Source organism: Dipodomys merriami, unplaced genomic scaffold, assembly GCF_024711535.1.
Source record: "Dipodomys merriami isolate MVZ:Mamm:240054 unplaced genomic scaffold, mDipMer1.0.p SCAF_485, whole genome shotgun sequence".
Lineage (NCBI taxonomy): Eukaryota > Metazoa > Chordata > Mammalia > Rodentia > Heteromyidae > Dipodomys > Dipodomys merriami.
In genome coordinates, this window is record NW_027206052.1 from 559,529 (window position 1) to 577,274 (window position 17,746).

At 54.2% G+C, this 17,746-nt stretch overlaps 1 protein-coding gene across 5 annotated transcripts; it reads left to right on the plus strand.

Moving 5' to 3' along the window:
• The first annotated feature begins 1,369 nt into the window (after positions 1 to 1,369).
• On the plus strand, positions 1,370 to 17,507 carry LOC138809116 (DENN domain-containing protein 4B). Of its 5 annotated transcripts, XM_069995533.1 has the most exons (30): positions 1,370 to 1,706; positions 2,615 to 2,764; positions 2,858 to 2,922; positions 3,537 to 3,876; positions 4,408 to 4,660; positions 4,919 to 4,988; positions 5,169 to 5,338; positions 5,413 to 5,657; positions 6,047 to 6,113; positions 6,729 to 6,787; positions 6,970 to 7,114; positions 7,379 to 7,554; positions 7,694 to 7,794; positions 8,640 to 8,855; positions 9,349 to 9,494; positions 9,756 to 9,895; positions 9,995 to 10,121; positions 10,673 to 10,879; positions 11,163 to 11,291; positions 12,723 to 12,930; positions 13,145 to 13,312; positions 13,542 to 13,930; positions 14,058 to 14,180; positions 14,365 to 14,534; positions 14,617 to 14,758; positions 14,935 to 15,171; positions 15,995 to 16,121; positions 16,211 to 16,376; positions 16,464 to 16,528; positions 16,622 to 17,507. In XM_069995533.1, the coding sequence occupies exons 4-30, from the start codon at positions 3,560 to 3,562 to the stop codon at positions 16,765 to 16,767; spliced, it is 4,509 nt and encodes a 1,502-aa protein (XP_069851634.1). In that variant the 5' UTR covers positions 1,370 to 1,706; positions 2,615 to 2,764; positions 2,858 to 2,922; positions 3,537 to 3,559; the 3' UTR covers positions 16,768 to 17,507. The 5 variants fall into 5 exon arrangements, with proteins under 5 accessions (XP_069851634.1, XP_069851633.1, XP_069851631.1 ...); XM_069995530.1 differs by lacking the exon at positions 1,370 to 1,706 and having other exon boundaries at positions 1,951 to 2,764; positions 13,548 to 13,930; XM_069995529.1 differs by lacking the exon at positions 1,370 to 1,706 and having other exon boundaries at positions 1,952 to 2,764.
• The last annotated feature ends 239 nt before the right edge of the window (positions 17,508 to 17,746 follow it).

The following is a 17,746-nucleotide window of genomic DNA, read 5'->3' on the forward strand; positions in this document are numbered from 1 at the left end:
AACTTCAGGTATAGGTATGTGATGGCGTGTCCACACTCATGCCAGAACTGGGTCTTGAATTCAGGGCTTTGCAAGCTCTTACTTCCCTCAAGGCTGGCATTCTACCACTTGAGCCATAATTTCACTTCCAGTTTTTTGCTGCTTAACAGAAGATAAGTCTCAAGGACTTTCCTGTCCCAGCCAGCTTTTTATTTTTTATTTTTTGCCAGTCCTGGGGCTTGAACTCAGGGCCTGAGCACTGTCCCTGAGCTTTTGCTCAAAGCCAGCACTCTACCACTTTAGCCACAGCACCACTTCCAGTTTTTTTTCTGTTTATGTGGTACTGAGGAATCAAACCCAGGGCTTTATGCATCCTAGCAAGCACTCTACCACTAAGCCACATTTCCAGCACCAAAGATATATTTGTCTTTTTTCTTTCTTTCTTTCGTTTTGAGGTTGTAGGCCTGGGCACTGTCCCTGAGCCTCATTTGTGTTAAAGGCTAGCTCTCTACCACTTGGGCCACAGAACCACTTTCCCCAGCCAGCAGATCATGAGTAGCTAGGAGGGCAGCCATGAGCCACTACTAGCACTTGGCTGCTGACTCCCTTCTTTATGGTCTTTCAAGCTTGGAAGTTCTATGCAATCCTGACCCCAAACTAGATCTTAGGAGGCTCTCATTACCACCCCCTTCCCATGCATGAATTCACTTAACCCTCTCCATTTACTGAACAGCTCCTTGGAGGCTAACTATGTGCATTCCTCCCCACCCCCCCCCCCCTTCGCGTAGTACTGGGTTAGGAACCCAGGACCCCCATACAAGCTAGGTAGGCCACCTGAACTTTGCCCCCAACAGGCAAACCATGTTAAGAAAATAATTGCTCTCTGTATTGGTTTGCCAGCCCTTTGGTGGTCTGGGCCTCTCCTGTCTTTTCCTTATTGCAGCATAATGAGGAGTTCTCTCCCCCACAATCACCACCATACATACAAACTACTCTGCCCCGTATCCACATTCCTGGCCTCTTCCTCCTTAGAAAAAAAATCTTGTTTTTTCAGGGAAGAGAACTGAGAATTTTGGTTCTTGTCACTTTGGAAGTCGGGAGCCATTTGGCTCTCCCCTTTTGGGCCTTCGCTTACTTTTAGGCATGCGGGCCACATCTGATCGCAGGACGCCAGGGCCACCTGAGGTCAGTGAGCGTCCAGCAGCATCTGCTGGGTGATGGGAAGCCGCCTGGTGCAGGGGGCCCTCCTAGCCGCCAGGGGTCGCGCTGCAGGCGGCCGGGCGCTGGGCAGGCACTAGCCAGGGTCACGGCCGCCGGCCGAGGAGGGGGGGGGGGTGTAGCGGTGGCGGCGCCCGCGGCCCGGGAAGGGGGGGGGATAGGGGGAGTGAAGAAAGCGGGGCGCGCGGAGGAGCGCGGGGGGCCCCCAGCGCCGCAGGAGCCGGGAGAACCGCGCAGCCCGAGCTAGCGGCGCGCCAGCACTGTCCCCGCGTGGCGCAGCGCGCCGGGGACGCTGGGACCGCCCAGATCTCCCTCCACGGCACCCGGAGCCCCGGTGTCCTCGGCCGCCTCTTCTCCCTTCACTCGCTGCCAGGGCAGGAGCGGCGCCCAAGTCGGGTGCGCCATGTCGGGGGCCGGGTAGCCCCGCCGCCCGCCGGCCCGCCAGCGTACCTTCCGAGCCACCCGCCAGCGGGCCGGCCGGCCGGGGGAGTCGCGGGGCAGGCAGGCAGGTAGGGGCCGGGCCGGGCGGGGCGGCGGGCTGGGAGGGTGGGAGGGCGCTCCTGCGGGGCGGGGGGGGGGGGGGAGGATGGGGGCCACCCTGTCCCCAGCTGTGTCTCCAGCGCTGCACATCTGGTTCCGCTTCCTCTCTCCCGGGGAAGTGAAAGTGGAGGGGAGGGCGCAGCTCGCGGTGCCGGACACCCCGCGCCCCTCCTGCTCCCCTCCCTCCCGCGCGGGTCACGCGGCGGCCGGCGCTGCTGCCGTCACGTCCTCAGCCGCCCGCGCGCCTGCTTCCCTCTGCCCTCCCGGTCCTGCTCAGCCTCCTCCCCTTCGGCGCACCCTCTGCCCCAGCCCCAACTTCCCGTAGCCCGGCATGTGGACATTGGGACGTGGAGTGGCTTTGCTTTCCCCAGGGAGACAGGGGTGCCCTCTGTAGGACTTGTCCCGGCTGGAGGAAGGGAGGCCTGGCCCAGCTTCAGCGCACCGGGGCCAGCCAGGCTCCCCTCGGATGGTTCCACCTAACGGCCTCTGCCTGCTGCCTTGGGCACAGAGCTCCCATTGCCCTGCAGTGGAGGAGGGAGGGGGCTGCGCCCCGGAGTTAAATCCGGAGGCTGACGCTCACTCCTGGCTTCACCTCCCAGACTTGGAGGCTAAATTTAGCTCGGGTTGGGATGTGTGTGCTCAGAAGCCAGGTTGAGGAGAGCTCCAGGAGATTCCTTGGCTCCCTGTTCTCTGGGGAAGGGAAGGAGGTTAAGTAGACCACATACATCCTGTGGCCCTTCCAACCCTCCTTTGCTTTGCTCAGAGCCCGTTGGCCTGGGGTTCCGCTTGGCCCGATGCTCCCCCCACCACCGTCACCACACACACACACCCATAGGCTGACTTCTGCTGAGCTGCAGCTTCCCCTCCACTGTTTCAGGAAGTATAACCTCCCTTTCCCTCTGAGGCACCCCCCAGCCTATCGGCCCCTGCCACCAGGCACCCACCAAGCTCCATCCCAGCTTCTGCACCCTGGGGTGCCCCAGGACTGTTGCCGCTCCTTCTCCCTGGGGTCAGGCCATGGAGGCAGGTGAGAAAGGTCACCGAGAGGCGTTTGGGGGGGCTGATTCTGTCTTGGAGCTCCGTGGAATAGGGCGTGAGTGGCTGAAACTATCTCCCACAGCCACTGTGCACCTAACTGGAGATACCTAAGGATCGGAGGTGGCAGAGCACTGGTTGTTTGGCCAGGTTGGTTGAATTAAGCTAGGAAAAAGGACAGGAGACATTAAAGCTTGGAGTTTTCAACCCTTTTCAAGTTTTCAAGTCCCAGAAATTTGTGGGGTTCAATAAAAACTTAGATGTGGACTCTTTAAGAGCATTAGTTGGATCAGAAAGCTCTTCTCATGTCATAACTAGGACAGAAAGGCCAGAAAACTTTAAAAAGTCTTAAGATTTGTATGATGTTGTGGCTAGGATAAATGTTAGTCATTTCAGGCCATTATAAAGAAATGCTGTGAACTCTGTCATGTTATAACTATTGTGGGAGTTAGAAAGGGTGAACCTTTGAAAGGAATAGGTGAGCATCTGAATATATCAGAGCCCAGGTTAGCTGTGTGTGGTGAAGTGGCATCTGGGTTCTCTGGGGAGGGGGCCTATATCACTAAGTGGAAGGGGCCTGGTCTCTCTTAAGTTGCTGTGAGAGCCTGGTGTGTTGCAGGTGGCAGAGTTGAGGATTGGCTAATGATCACTTATCCCACCTTTCCTTAGGAGGACTAGGAAGGGTGGTGGTGGTGGTGGTGAATGGTTGCCATGGCAACCCCAGGCTATCCTTGCTCCATCTCTTTCTCAATTGACCATTCCAGATGCAGTGAGTGAGGGGGGGGCCATGGCGGAGGAGCGGCCCCCCCGGCTGGTGGATTATTTCGTGGTAGCTGGGCTTGCAGGGAACGGAGCACCCATCCCTGAGGAAACGTGGGTTCCAGAACCCAGTGGGCCCTTGCGCTCTCCCCGGCCAGCTGAGCCCATCACAGATGTTGCAGTCATCGCTAGGGCACTGGGCGAGGAGGTGCCTCAGGGCTACACATGCATCCAGACTTCTGCTGGGGGCCACCCCTTGGAACTCAGTGCCGGACTCCTGGGGGGAACTCAACCTGTCATCTGCTACCGCAGGGGCCGTGACAAGCCCCCCCTCGTTGAACTGGGGTGTGTGCCCCTAACTATGCTGCCACCAGGGGAGGTTGGGAGGAGGGACTCTGGGAGAGCTTTGAAGAGGTAGAGGTAGGGTTGTGGGAGTGGGGACTGATGGTACTAGGGGCTAGCAAGGGGGCACTGATGGTGTCCTCTCAGACTATTGTTCATATGTCAATGCTACTGCTTCCTAGTCCGCTGGTCTTGGGCAGGTGATAGAGCCTCTCTCAGGGCATGTTTCCTCATCTGCAAAATGGGAATAGTAACTCTTTATAAGATGGTTCAGAAGATGAAGTGAGAGTTCTCATATGAGGACCTTAGCACCGAGCACTTGAGTGTGAGCCATGTGGGAGACATGGAGGATTTTTAATGACCAAGAAGTACAGCCAAGGGCGAAAGGAAGCGCAGGATGATAGAGTTGAGCAAGGAGTAGGCCCTAGTGCCAGGTTTTAACCAGGCTAAGGGAGCAAGGCAGGTTTAGGAGATCTGGCAGGATTGGGGTCATTCTTCTTTTCTCTTAATGCCTCTTCTGCTCTCTGTGCCAAGGGTGTTATATGAGGGGAAGGAACGTCCCAAGCCTGGCTTCCAAGTCCTTGACACGACACCCTACAGCCACTCAGCCAACTTGGCCCCTCCAGGCCCTGGGCATCCCCGCACCTACCTCACTTACCGGCGGGCAGCGGAGGGGGCAGGGCTGCATGCCTTGGGCATCACTGACCTCTGCCTGGTGCTGCCCAGTAAAGGCGAGGGCACGCCTCATACTTACTGCCGGTTACCCCGCAACCTCAATCCTGGCATGGTAAGTTGGGCTGGGGGCTGGGAGCCGAAGACCTAGGCCATCGATGTCAGGGTATAGACACTGGGCTCAAAGGCCATTCTGGAATCAGAGGCCTCTGATACCAGGGGCAAGCCTGAGGTCACCCCTCAGCTTAGAGGAGATTGGGATTAGGGGTACCCCTGGACACAAGACCACTTGGGGTGGCAGAAAGTACCATCAAGGACCTAGAAACCTTTGTCAGCTTATGTGTCTGCTTATCTCTTGCCATTTCTGGGGCAGTGGGGCCCAGCAGTGTACCTGTGCTTCAAGGTGGGCCTGGCCAAGGCCAACACGCTGGCATATGAGGCAGGTGAGTGGCCCTTTGTCCCTCTTGTCCTTTGTCTCTGCCCTGATGCCTTTTGGCTGGTATTTCAGTCTCCAGTTTACTTCCCCTTGCCAGTTGGCCCTTCTTTGGGATCCCCTGGTTTCTTTCCCTGGAGTCTGATGGATCCCCCCCCCTTTTGGGTACTCCCCACTCTGCTGGGTGCAGAGCTGCTGGGCCGCTACCCGGAGGAAGACAATGAGGCGTTCCCGCTGCCCGAGTCAGTGCCCGTCTTCTGCCTGCCTATGGGGGCCACTATCGAGTGCTGGCCTGCCCAGACCAAGTACCCGGTGCCCGTCTTCTCCACCTTTGTGCTCACGGGTGCTGCTGGTGATAAGGTGGGTGTGTGGAGTGTGGTAAGGGGTCTGGGCTGTGCAGGGCCCGCCTGATTGTCCCTCTTACCCCTGGCCAGGTGTATGGTGCAGCCCTGCAGTTCTACGAGGCGTTCCCCAGGGCCAGACTGTCAGAGCGACAGGCACGGGCACTCGGCCTGCTGAGTGCCGTGGAGCGGGGCCGGGCACTGGGGGGCCGAGCTGTGCGAAGTCGGCGTGCCATTGCTGTGTTGTCCCGGTGGCCTGCCTTCCCAGCCTTCCGAGCCTTCCTCACCTTCCTTTACCGCTACTCCGTCTCAGGCCCCCACCGTCTGCCCTTGGAAGCGTGAGCACAGCTCCTCTGACACTGGGAAGGAGTTGCGAAGCATTAAGGAGTCAGGCCTGGAGAGATGGGATAGATCAGGGTGGAGATGGGGGGTTAGGATGGGCATAGGGCTGCAGTATGTGGTTGTACATTGTAAGCCCACTGGAAAAATGTCACTGGCTGGCGGTGAGTGGATCCAGTCTGAAATCTAGTGTATTCTTGGTAGAACTGTGTATGCCCAGAGCGAATCTCTCGCTGTGTGATGGAGGCTCTGGTGGCTAGCTCAAGTGTGGAAGTGGAGTTCCAGGAGAAATGAAATTCTTGTGCATATGAGGAGATAAGAACTCGTAGTGGAGGCAAGAAAGGAATAAGCTGGAGTATCTGCCTCACCTGTTTCCCTCCCTTCCCAGGCACATCTCCCACTTCATTCACAACGTCCCATTCCCTTCCCCACAGAGACCCCGCATCCTAGTGCAGGTAAGAACTGAGACTGCGGGCTGGGAAGGTGGCTTTTAGTGGTAGTGGTAGTGCTTGCCTAGCACACATGAAACCCTGGGTTCGATCCCTCAGTACCACATAAGCAGAAAAAGCCAGAAGTGGATCTGTGGCTCAAGTGGTAGAGTGCTAACCTTGAACAAAAGAAGCTTAAGGACAGTGCACAGGCCCTGAGTTCAAGCCCCAGGACTAGGGGGAAAAAAAAAAGAAGACTGGCACTCTATTGGCCTGGGAATGTGGCTTAATGATAGAGTGCTTGCCTGGCATTCATAAGACCCTGGGTTCAATTCCTTGGTGTCACATAAACAAAAAACGAATGAAAAAAAAAAAAAAAAGAATTGCTGGGTGTGGTGGCTTATGCCTATAACCCTGGCAGGAACGGCCATGAGACTCTTATCTCCAATAAACCATTCAGAAAACCAGAAGTGGTGCTGTGGCTCAAGTGGTAGAGCCTTGAGCTGAAGGGCTCAAGGCCCAGAGTTCAATCCCCAGACTGATCAAACAAACAAACAAAACTGAGACTGAGGCTGCATAGGTGGAAGGAGGGGAGTGGGCAGTGGTAGCCATTACCTACCCGTGGTTCTTCTGTCCTTACAGATGTCTCCCTATGACAACCTGCTCCTTTGTCAGCCTGTGTCCTCACCCCTACCTCTCAGGTATGTGCCCAAGTTGGGGGTGGGGCCCTTTGATGCTACAGCCTGTAGTAGGCACTAGGCAGCTGTTGAGGTTGCAGCTGTTGAGGTCTCTGCAGCCTGGCCAGGTGGTGTCTGTGCCCAGTGTCTGGGGAAGAGTCTCCAGTCTCCTGGTGACCCTGTCCCCACCCCCACATTGCCCGCAGTGGTGCCAGTTTCTTGCAGCTGCTGCAGAGCCTGGGCCCTGAGCTGGCTGTCACACTGCTGCTGGCTGTGCTCACAGAGCACAAACTGCTGGTCCACTCACTGCGGCCGGACCTGCTCACCAGTGTCTGTGAGGCCCTCGTCTCGGTAAGTACCATTCTGCCCAGTTCACTTCCCCAGAGCCACTGTTCTTTCTGAGGCCCCTTCGTCCATTTCTGCACTCTTTCCCCTTACTCTACCTTCCTTGGGAAGGATCCTCAGGCCCTCTCCCTGAGTATGGCCTTCAGGTACAGGTGTTCCTTGAAGTTGGGCTCCAAAGCTTCTCAACAGGCACCACTGCCCCAAGGCCAATGTGCTCTCTCTTCCCTGTACCCCTGACTCCACACCTGTTCTCATTCCCTGGTGCCTCAGATGATCTTCCCACTGCACTGGCAGTGTCCCTACATTCCACTTTGCCCGCTGGTGCTGGCAGATGTGCTGAGCGCCCCCGTGCCCTTCATTGTGGGTATCCACTCCAGTTACTTTGATCTGCATGACCCACCTGCCGATGTCATCTGTGTCGACCTTGACACCAACACGCTCTTCCAGTAAGAGGCTGGGTCTCAGCAGGGGGATATGGGAGGTGAGCTGTGTGGGGTACCATTGGCTCAAGAGGAGCTGTAGGTAAAATGTGGGGGAGGCTTTAAAGAAATCCCACCAACCTTTCTCCTTATGCTTATCTCTCAGGACAGAGGAAAAAAAGCCCCTCTCCCCTCGGACCCTGCCCCGCAGACCCTATAAAGTTCTGCTGGCCACACTGACAAATCTCTATCAGCAGCTGGACCAGAGTGAGAAGCCTGGGTGGGAACGGGAAGCCAGGGGGGGGGAGGGGAAAGCCAAAGTTGTTATTGGCTTCAAACTGCCAGTTGGGGGAGGTCTGTAGGGAGCTAGGCATTCTTTAAGGGGGCTAGAGGAATTAGGATTAGGAAGTAAGGGGGTTCCAATTCCTTACTTTATTTTATTTTATTTTTATTTATTTATTTTTTTGGGTCCAGTTGTGGGGCCTGAACTCCAGGCCTGGGCGCTGTCCCTCAGCTCTTCAGCTCAAGGCTAGCGCTCTACCACTTGAGCCATAGCACCACTTCCGGCTTTTTTCTTTTTGCTTATATGGTGCTGAGGAATCGAACCCAGGGCCTCAGGCATGCAAGGCAAGCGCTCTACCACTGAGCCACCTTCCTAGCCCCTCCCTTTTTTTTTTTTTTGTGCCAGTCCTGTTGCTTGAACAGGCCTGGGCACTGTCCCTGAACTTAAAGCTGGCACTACCACTTGAGTCACTGCTCCACTTTGGGCTTTTTGGAGGTTAATTGGAGAAAGTCTCATGGACTTTTCTTGCCCAGGCTTCAAACCATGATCCTCAAATCTCAGCCTCCTGAGTAGCTAGGATTATTAGGTATGAGCCACTGGTGCCTGGCTCCAATTCTGATTGAAGCTAGAGGAAGAGGGAGACAGCATTCCTGAGCATGTCCTGAAATGAGAGCTTGTCAGTGGAGGGCTTGAAACTATTGCTGTAAGGTAAGTTTTTTGGACATGGTGGGTGTAAGGTTTGTCAGAGGCGGAGATGTCAGTGTGAGAAGTAGGGGTGTAGCAAGCACTGTAGGTGCCATCTCTGACTCTTAAGGACATTGGTCCCCAGCTTATACTGGACCAGAGGAGGAGACATCTCTGGAATTCCTGCTGACAGACTACGAGGCAGTGTGTGGTCGCCGGGCCCGCCTGGAGCGGGAAGTCCAGGGAGCCTTCCTGCGCTTCATGGCCTGCCTGCTCAAGGGCTACAGAGACTTCCTGCGTCCCCTCACCCAGGCCCCCTCTGAGGGGGCTCGTGATGTTGACAACCTCTTCTACCTTCAGGGTAAAGAGGTCCTGTCTCTGCTCAGAAAGGGTATCATGGGATGGGGGTGGTCAGGAGCTGGGCAGTTGGGAGGCCACTTGGTTGTTTATTCCTTCACTCAGTAAATGATTTCATGGGTACCTGCCTTGAGTCATCTATTCTCCTGGTCTTGGAGAGAGTAAAGTCACAAAGAGGAACCAGATGTGATTCTGCTCTCTGGGAGCCCTGGGAAAGGGTAGACATAGTGACCCCTGTGGTGAGTGGTCCCCATGGGCAAAGTGTTGGAGAGCCCCTCTTCTCTGGTAGTGGGGCAGACAGACAAAAGAAAGGGACTCCCTGGGAGCTCATCTGGTCCCTCAGTCTGTTTGGTAGTTGTGCCAGAGAAGCCAAAGAAAAGAAAGCTTTGACAGCCAGGGGTCCTGAGCAGGTAGGAGACGATGTCAGGGTATAGGGAGAGGTGGTTATGGTAGAAAGCTCTGTTTACCTCCCCCCTTTTGTCTTTCTACCTCCTCAGGTTTCCTCAAGTCTCGTGAGCGCTCCAGCCATAAGCTGTACTCTCAGCTGCTGCACACGCAGATGTTCTCACAGTTCATTGAGGAATGTTCTTTTGGCTCTGCTCGACATGCTGCCCTTGAATTCTTTGACTCTTGTGTTGATAAGGTATTGTGATCTCCCTTCTCTTAGCACCGATTGGCCTCTTCTTTCCTCCTGGTTGTCTCTGTCACAGATGTGCATCTCAGCTGTGATCATGATGATACTACGTGGGCTTGGATTCATGCACTCCTACCTCCATCCCCTAGCTATGTCTCCAGGACTACTTCCCTATGGATATGTTTACCCAGGAGATGCCATATTCTGGGTATCCAAGCTCTGCTCCATGCCCACTCTCTTAATGCTTATTCTCTTGCCATCCTGTTACAGGTCCACCCAGAGCAGGAGAAGCCTGAGCCGACAGCCTTAGTGGAGCTGGAAGAGCTGTCTGGAAGTGAGCTCACTGTCTTTATCACACCCCCTGAGGAGCCCCCAGTACCAGAAGGTGGTGAATCTACGCCCCAGTACTGGTGAGAGCCTCTCTTTCCCTCATGTGTTTCAAAGCCCCTTGGGCTGAACCAGCCTCTTTGCCTGATCCTGTGTTGACTGCTCTGATGTTGTCTTTCCAGTTACGATGGGTTCCCAGAGCTGCGTGCTGAGCTGTTTGAGTCTCCTCAAGAGCAGACAGGGGCCCTGCCTGTGCCGGGCCCATCCCGTAGCACTCCCAGCAGTCCTGCCCCTCGCCGTACCAAACAGGTAAACCAGCAAGTGGGCCCTCAGGGGAACCTGGCTCATGCCAAGGGCTGTTCGTTCCTTCAGTGTTACCTGTCAAATAAGGATAACAATGATATTTAACCTATAAGAATGCTAGGAGGTTTATATAAGCTGGGCAGATAAAAAGCACTATACAAACATTATTTAGGTTTTTGGTTTTTTTGGGTCCAGTAGCTGAGGAATCGAACCCAGGGCCTCATGCATGCAAGGCAAGCGCTCTACCACTGAGCCACCTTCCCAGCCCCACATTATTTCGTTTTGATGTTATTCTCCTCCTCCTCCTCTTCCACCTATTCCTCCTCTCCGTCCACCTCCTCCTCTTCCTCCTCATCTCCTGAGCACTTTAGTAATCCAGGAGCTGGCTGCATTTTCCAGGGTATCTGCCCATACTCAAGGGCCAGGCCTTTCTTCCTGAGACTCCAAGAAGGGTCACAGCCTATGCCGTACCAAGGGAAGGTGCTGCTTCTCTCAATCACATTTGAAGTCCTGCCCTGGCATTGCATTCACTTTGTCCTATCCCTTGACTCACCTAGGAGATGAAGGTTGCACAGCGGATGGCACAGAAGTCAGCAACTGTGCCTGAGCTTTGGGCTCGGTGCCTGCTGGGCCACTGCTATGGGCTGTGGTTCCTGTGTCTGCCAGCCTATGTGCGGTCTGCACCCTCCCGGGTGCGGGCCTTACACACAGCCTACCACGTACTGCGTGAGATGGAGAGCCGAAAGGTGGTGCTCCCTGATGAGGTAGGCAACTATTTACCTACATGGTCTTGCCCAACCCCCAGTCCCAGTGAGGCTTGTGCAGCCTTGGGGCTGAGAAGGAAACTTGATGGGGAGCCCAGAGGCTCCATAAACAATCACTAAGTAAGTGGCCATGTGAAGGGGATTAGGGAGAGATGAGGGAAGCAGGAAGGAGCTGCCAGGGACCAGCAAGATTAGGGAAAATGAGAGGCTGGGGGAGGGTGCAGACTTGAAGATTTTGGTGGGGAATGGATCTCTTCTATATCCTGTGCCTCTCTTGGCCCAGGTGTGTTACCGGGTGCTGATGCAGCTCTGTTCACATTATGGGCAGCCTGTGTTGTCTGTACGGGTCATGCTGGAGATGCGGCGGGCAGGCATTGTGCCCAACACTATCACCTATGGTTACTACAACAAGGTACTTAATTTTGGGGAAGAGGTGGATGGCATTTGGTGCCAGGGTGTACATAGGCACAAACCCAGCTACTGTTCTTCCCACTCCTTGGTGATTAGGCTTGTGCAATCCAACTAGGTCCTGTAGACGCCATCACTCAAAACTGTGGCACCTTAGCACTGACAGGAAGTTTTATCAATACCAATGTTTTATCAATATCAATGGCTTCTTTACTTCTCACGACAGCCCTAAACTAATAAGCTAACAGTATTAGCCAACATATCAGGTGCTGTCCTAAATGTATTTAAAATTATTTTATTTTCACAATGTTCAATGAGGTAGAACCTCCATCTTATAGATGAGATGAAGTTGCATAGAATTCAAGGTTCTTCAGTGAACATTAGAGAATCAGAACATATGCAAAGCTATTCCCATGTTTCTAATTGAGCCTTTTTTTTTTCTTTTTTGACAGTCCTGGGGTTTGAACTAAGGGCCTGGGTACTGTCCTTGAGCTTCTTTTGCTCAAGGGTAGCATTCTACCACTTGAGCCACAGTGCCACTTCTGGCTTTTTCTGTTTATGTGGTATGGAGAAGCCAAACCCAGGGCTTCATGCATGCTAGGCAAACACTCTACCACTGAGCCACATTTCCAGCCCATGAGCCTCTTTATCCATGATGCTAAACTGCTTTACATTTTTCAGATAAGAAAACTTAATGCCCAAAAATTAAACCAACTTCTTCAGGGCCATTCCATTTATAAATACAAAGTTTGTTTTTTGTTTGTTTGCTTTTTGCTGGTCATGGAGCCTGAACTCTGGGCCTGGGCGCTGTCCCTCAGCTCTTCAGCTCAAGGCTAGTGCTCTACTACTTGAGCCACAGCACCACTTCTGGCTTTTTCTGCTTATGTGGTGCTGAGGAATTGAACCTAGGGCCTCATGCATGCAAGGCAAGCACTCTACCACTGAGCCTCCTTCCCAGCCCAAATACAAAGTTTTTGTTTTTGTCGGTTGTGGGGTTTGAACTCTGGGCCTGGGCGCTGTCCCTCAGGTCTTCACCTTAAGGTGAGCGCTCTACCACTTGAGCCACAGCACCACTTCCGGTTTTCTGGTGGTTTATTGGAGGTAAGAGTCTCATGGACTCTGCTACCCAGGCTGGCTTTGAACTGCGATCCTCTGATCTCAGCCTCCTGAGTAGCTAGGATTACAGGCGTGAGCCACTGGCGCCTGGCTTTACAAAGTTTTTTACTATAAATTTTCTCCATTATTCCTGGCATTCTCTAGGTCCTCTCAGAGGCAGCTACCAACAACTACTTTTTCTGAACTCTTGTTCCTCGCTGAGCCTCATTACCCAGACAGTCCTAGGCAGGATATCTGGAGGGAGGCATAGTCTCTGGGGCTCCAGGATTGGAGGGAGGCATCAGACTGGGGTCAGAACAGGCTATCCTGTAATTGGCAGGCAGTACTGGAAAGCAAGTGGCCATCTGGTACACCAGGTGGGCGTCTGCGCTGGGCCAAGCTCCGAAATGTTGTCCTGGGGGCTGCTCAGTTCCGCCAGCCCTTGAGAGAACGGCAGCAGCAGCAGCAGCAGCAGCAGCAGCAGCAGCAGCAGCAGCAGCAGCAACAGAAGGTCACAGCACACCAAGAGGCAGGCAGCTCCCAGACAGGTGGGTGGGGATGAGGCCTCCAGGTTCAGGCAGGGAGAGGTATGGTGAGCTGGAGCTGGCCTAGTGGTTGGCATGGGGCTTCTGAGGATGGGTAAAATGTCCCTGTTTGGTAGCCTTGGAGGAGCTCTGCAAACTCAGACCCATTCAGTGAGTTGTTTTGGAATGGAACTAGGTTCTAACTAGCCATTTTAAACCCCTTCTCTGCTTACCACAGAATCTTATCTGGAGCGACTTTCCCCAAACCGCCCCCTTCAGCGCCAAACTACGTGGGCTGGGCGAAGTATGAGGGACCCAGCCTCACCCACTGGGCGCCTGGTGAAAAGTGGCAGCCTGGGCAGTGCCCGAGGGGCACAGCCCACTGTGGAAGCTGGTGTAGCCCATAGTGAGTGCCCTTTTCTGACCCTCCCTCTGTTCCCAGTCAGCTTTCTTAACCACTTGCCAGTGAAAGTGGGGAAGAACTGGGTGAGGATGGAAGGGTGGCCCTTCGTGGTGAGTACAGCAGACCCAGGGGGAATGTTACCTAGAATGTCACGGTGTGGTTGTGGTGCCAGGCAAGGGGTGGCTGACGTTGAGGCTGGGCTCTATCTTTCCTGATTTTCTTTGTTCTGCAGTGATAGAGGCCTTAGGGGTCCTGGAACCCCGGGGATCACCTGTGCCCTGGCATGATGGAAGTCTTTCAGATCTGAGCCTGACAGGGGAGGAGCCAGTAACTGGAGGAAGCCCAGGAGGCTCAGGCTCAGTCCTGAGTGCTCAGTCCACTGAAGCCTTGGAAGGGCTAAGTGGACGAGGGTCCAAGGCCAGCGGACATCAGGATGAGGCTGGCACCCCCCGACGAGGGCTGGGTGCCCGCCTCCAACAGCTGCTCACTCCTTCCCGCCGTTCTCCTGCGTCTCGCATTCCCCCAGTGGAGCTGCCCCCTGACCTGCCTCCCCCAGCCCGCCGCAGTCCCATGGACAGCCTCCTGAGGCCCCGGGAGCGCCCTGGATCCACTGCCTCTGAGGTAGCCTTAGTGTTGGGAGGCCTGGGGAGGGGCAGCCCCAAAGGGGGCTCTGAGAGTGGCTAAAATCAGCATTCTGGGCAAAGAGAAGTGTAAGGCAGACTAACTGTGCTTTCTCTTGTAATGGCAGAGCTCAGCCTCTCTGGGCAGTGAGTGGGACCTCTCAGAGTCTTCTCTCAGCAGCCTGAGCCTGCGCCGTTCCTCTGAGCGCCTCAGTGACACCCCTGGACCCTTCCAGCCACCTTCCCTGGAAGTGAGGATAACCCTACCCACAGCTGTGCTGTCACAGACCGCATAGTCACCCTGAGGAAAGCAGGGGATGGGGAGGAGATGGAGCCAGGAGGCTTGGCTTGGGTGGAAAGACTGGGGAAGGTACATGGGCTTCAGAGCACCGGAGGCCAAGTTGGGCCTATTTCCTGGGGTCTCCTTGCCTGCAGATTCTGCTGTCTAGCTGCTCCTTGTGCCGTGCCTGTGATTCACTGGTGTACGATGAGGAAATCATGGCTGGCTGGGCACCTGATGACTCTAACCTCAACACAACTTGCCCCTTCTGCGCTTGCCCCTTTGTGCCCCTGCTCAGTGTCCAGACCCTTGATTCCCGACCCAGGTGCCCAAAGCAGGTCAAGTGCTATGGGAGGGACAGGGAAGTGGATGTCCAAGAACTGACTCCTCCTGCTGTGCCCCTGCAGTGCCTCCAGCCCCAAGCCTACCCCTGCTGGTGCCAGTGACAGCAAAGATGCTCCTGTCCCTGGGGGTCCTGGTCCTGTGCTCAGTGACCGCAGACTCTGCCTTGCTTTGGATGAACCCCAGCTCTGCAATGGGCACATGGGGGTAAGAGCTGGGCCAGATGGGAATAAGGAATAGGAGTGTGCAGGGAGGGGTAAGCGTACCAGGTAGATGGGCCTGGAGGGTAAGAGGCATCTCAGAAGTTTTAGACATGCTGGCTCAGTGGGAGGCAAGGCTGTAGGAATGGGACCTTGTACACGCTCTCCCGCTTTGTGTCTTAGGGTGCATCTCGGAGGGTCGAGAGTGGAGCATGGGCATACCTGAGCCCTCTGGTGCTGCGTAAGGAGCTAGAGTCACTGGTTGAGAATGAGGGCAGTGAGGTCTTGGCATTGCCTGAACTGCCTGCTGCCCATCCCATCATCTTCTGGAACCTTCTGTGGTATTTCCAACGGCTGCGCCTGCCTAGTATTCTACCGGGCCTGGTGCTGGCCTCCTGTGATGGGCCCCCACCCACTCAGGTCAGTGCCCCCAGGTGGTTCCTGCTTACTGAATGCCTTCCTCTGTCTCCCAGCTCTGTCTCTTGGTCCTATCTGTCCTTGACACCAAAAAAGACAAAGCTGAGGAATCTATTGTGGCTGGTTTGACTCCTGAGCCCTAACTTCGCCACTCTGAGCCTCAGTTTAGACACCTGTAAAGTGGTGCAAGAGTGATCTCACAGAGCTGTGCATAGACACCTTATCCAGTGCCTGGTACTTACAAAATCACTCCTTCATACTTGCTTGTTCATTCTACCAGTGTTTATTGAATATCTTTTAGGTTCCAGGACCAATTTTCAGGCACCAGGGATATAGCAGCTTATAAAACAAAATTCTTGCTTTTGGAAGCTTGTATTTTCTTGGGAGACAAAGGTTCTTTTCTGTCTCCTTGGCTATGTCCTGTTTTTTTTTTGTCAGTTGTGGGGCCTGAACTCTGGGCCTGGGCGCTGTCCCTCAGCTCTTCAGTTCAAGGCTAGCGCTCTACCACTGAGCCACATTCCTAGCCTCTTTTGTCCATCATGTGTCTTTAACTCTGGGCCTGGGCACTGTCCCTGAGCTCTTCAGCTTAGGGCGAGTGCTCTACCACTTGAGCCACAGGGCCATCTCTGCTTTTCAGGTAGTTAATTGGAGATAAGAGTCTCATGGAATTTCCTGCCTAGGCTGGCTTTGAACTGCGATCCTCAGATCTCAGTCTCCTAAGTAGCTAGGATTTCAAGCATGAGTCACCAGTGCTTGCACCTGACCTTTTTTTTTTTTTTTTTTTTCCTCTCCCTCTCATTCTATGAACCTGTCTCTTCTGTCTCAGCTCCCTCAGGCCCCACCTCCTTGGCTAACTCCTGATCCAGCCTCTGTGCAGGTACGCCTGCTGTGGGATATCCTGACTCCTGACCCCAACAGCTGCCCACCTCTTTACGTGCTCTGGAGGGTCCACAGTGAGTTTAGTATTTGACCTAGGGGTGGGAGGGTTGAGCCCTACACCTAGAAGACCCAGTGATTCTGATGGTCTTCCTTCCTTTCACAGGCCAGATCCCACAGCGGGTTGTATGGCCAGGCCCAGTACCTGCATGTCTTAGCTTTGCATTATTGGAGTTAGTGCTGCGCCATGTTGGACTCAATGAGGTGCACAAGGCTGTAGGACTCCTGCTGGAAACTCTAGGGCCCCCTCCCACTGGCCTGCACCTACAGAGGTAGAGTGTTCCATCTGGATGGGTCCTGACCTGGCCTGTGCTTCCCACATCTCTTCTCTCATCCACACCCTTTTGTATCTATTACAGAGGCATCTACCGAGAGATCTTATTCCTGACAATGGCTGCTCTGGGGAAGGACCATGTGGACATAGGTGAGGGAGCAAGACAGTGGGCTGAGTGTAGGGATATGGAACTAAGTGTGAGAGGCTGGGGTCCTAATACATCCCCTTGACCTTCTTCCCTAGTGGCCTTCGACAAGAAGTACAAGTCTGCCTTCAACAAGCTGGCCAATAGCATGGGCAAGGAGGAGCTGAGGCAGCGGCGGGCACAGATGCCTACTCCCAAGGCCATTGACTGCCGAAAATGTTTTGGAGCACCTCTGGAATGCTAAAGACCCTTAAGCTTTCCCTCTCCAGCTTTGGGTGGGGAGGGAGAAAGAATATTAGAGACAACCTGCTTCCCTTCGTAGAAGAGCTGGGAACAGGCTAGGAAGCCTGTTCAGCCATAGGCTCCAAATGGAAGCAGCAGGAAGATGGACCCGCTGTTACCAAAAGTCAGAATTCCCCTATCTCCAACCTGCCCAATATGTCCATGATGATGTTGGGGAGAGCTGGGGGAGTTGGCACAACTCTGTTCTTCCCCTGTCCTAATGCAGGAACTCCTCTCCAGGGTACCCACAGATATGTGGTCTGGTCATCTTAGCAGTTTTTGTTTTAAAAAACAACCAGAAAGATACAGAGCTAATGAGCCTTTGCCCTGAATGGGAGGAAGGGATCTCATTCCCCACCAATGATGGTTCCTCTTCTCTGTGGCACTGCTGAGAGAGTCCCAAGGCTCTCCATACCTTTCTACCTTCGTATTTGTAGTTTAAGTTATTTATTCTGGAACCACAGCCCCCTAGGTTAATGAGATTCTTATGGAGAGTAAGAAAGAGAAGGGAAATGGGGTACTGTGGCTTGTAGCTCCTTGAATGGAGAACTAGAGGAGTGCCACGCTCCCCTTAGGAAGAACTGGTGCCTCCTTTACTCCTGATCCTTCCGGTCCACCCAGGGCCCTGACTGTGCAATAAGGATTGTTACCTGCAAAGTTTTGTTGGATGTAAATATAGTAAAAGCTGCTTCTGTCTTTTTCTTTCTGCCTCTTATTCCTTGGGTCTGGGATAATATTTGGGGACACCTCTCATTTTCTTCTGGCTGCATGCACATCCCCATCTTTCTATCTTTTAAAGTCTTCAGGTATATCCACCTTTTCTTGGTCATGTCTGGTACTGGTCCCTTGGAATATAAGGAGTTCTTGGAGTAGAAGGGTGAATCTGATGCCAGTTATGGCAGTGCCAGTCTACATGGCACTTCCGGCCCTCCCACACAATC

Bases quoted from the DNA above. Each gene is read 5' to 3' on its own strand.
- LOC138809116 (XM_069995529.1), top strand. From the start codon at position 2,532: ATGCTCCCCCCACCACCGTCACCACACACACACACCCATAGGCTGACT. The intron at 5,658-6,046 runs GTGAGCACAGCT...CTCCCTTCCCAG, and splicing joins CACCGTCTGCCCTTGGAAGC to GCACATCTCCCACTTCATTC. The intron at 11,292-12,722 runs GTACTTAATTTT...TGTAATTGGCAG, and splicing joins CCTATGGTTACTACAACAAG to GCAGTACTGGAAAGCAAGTG.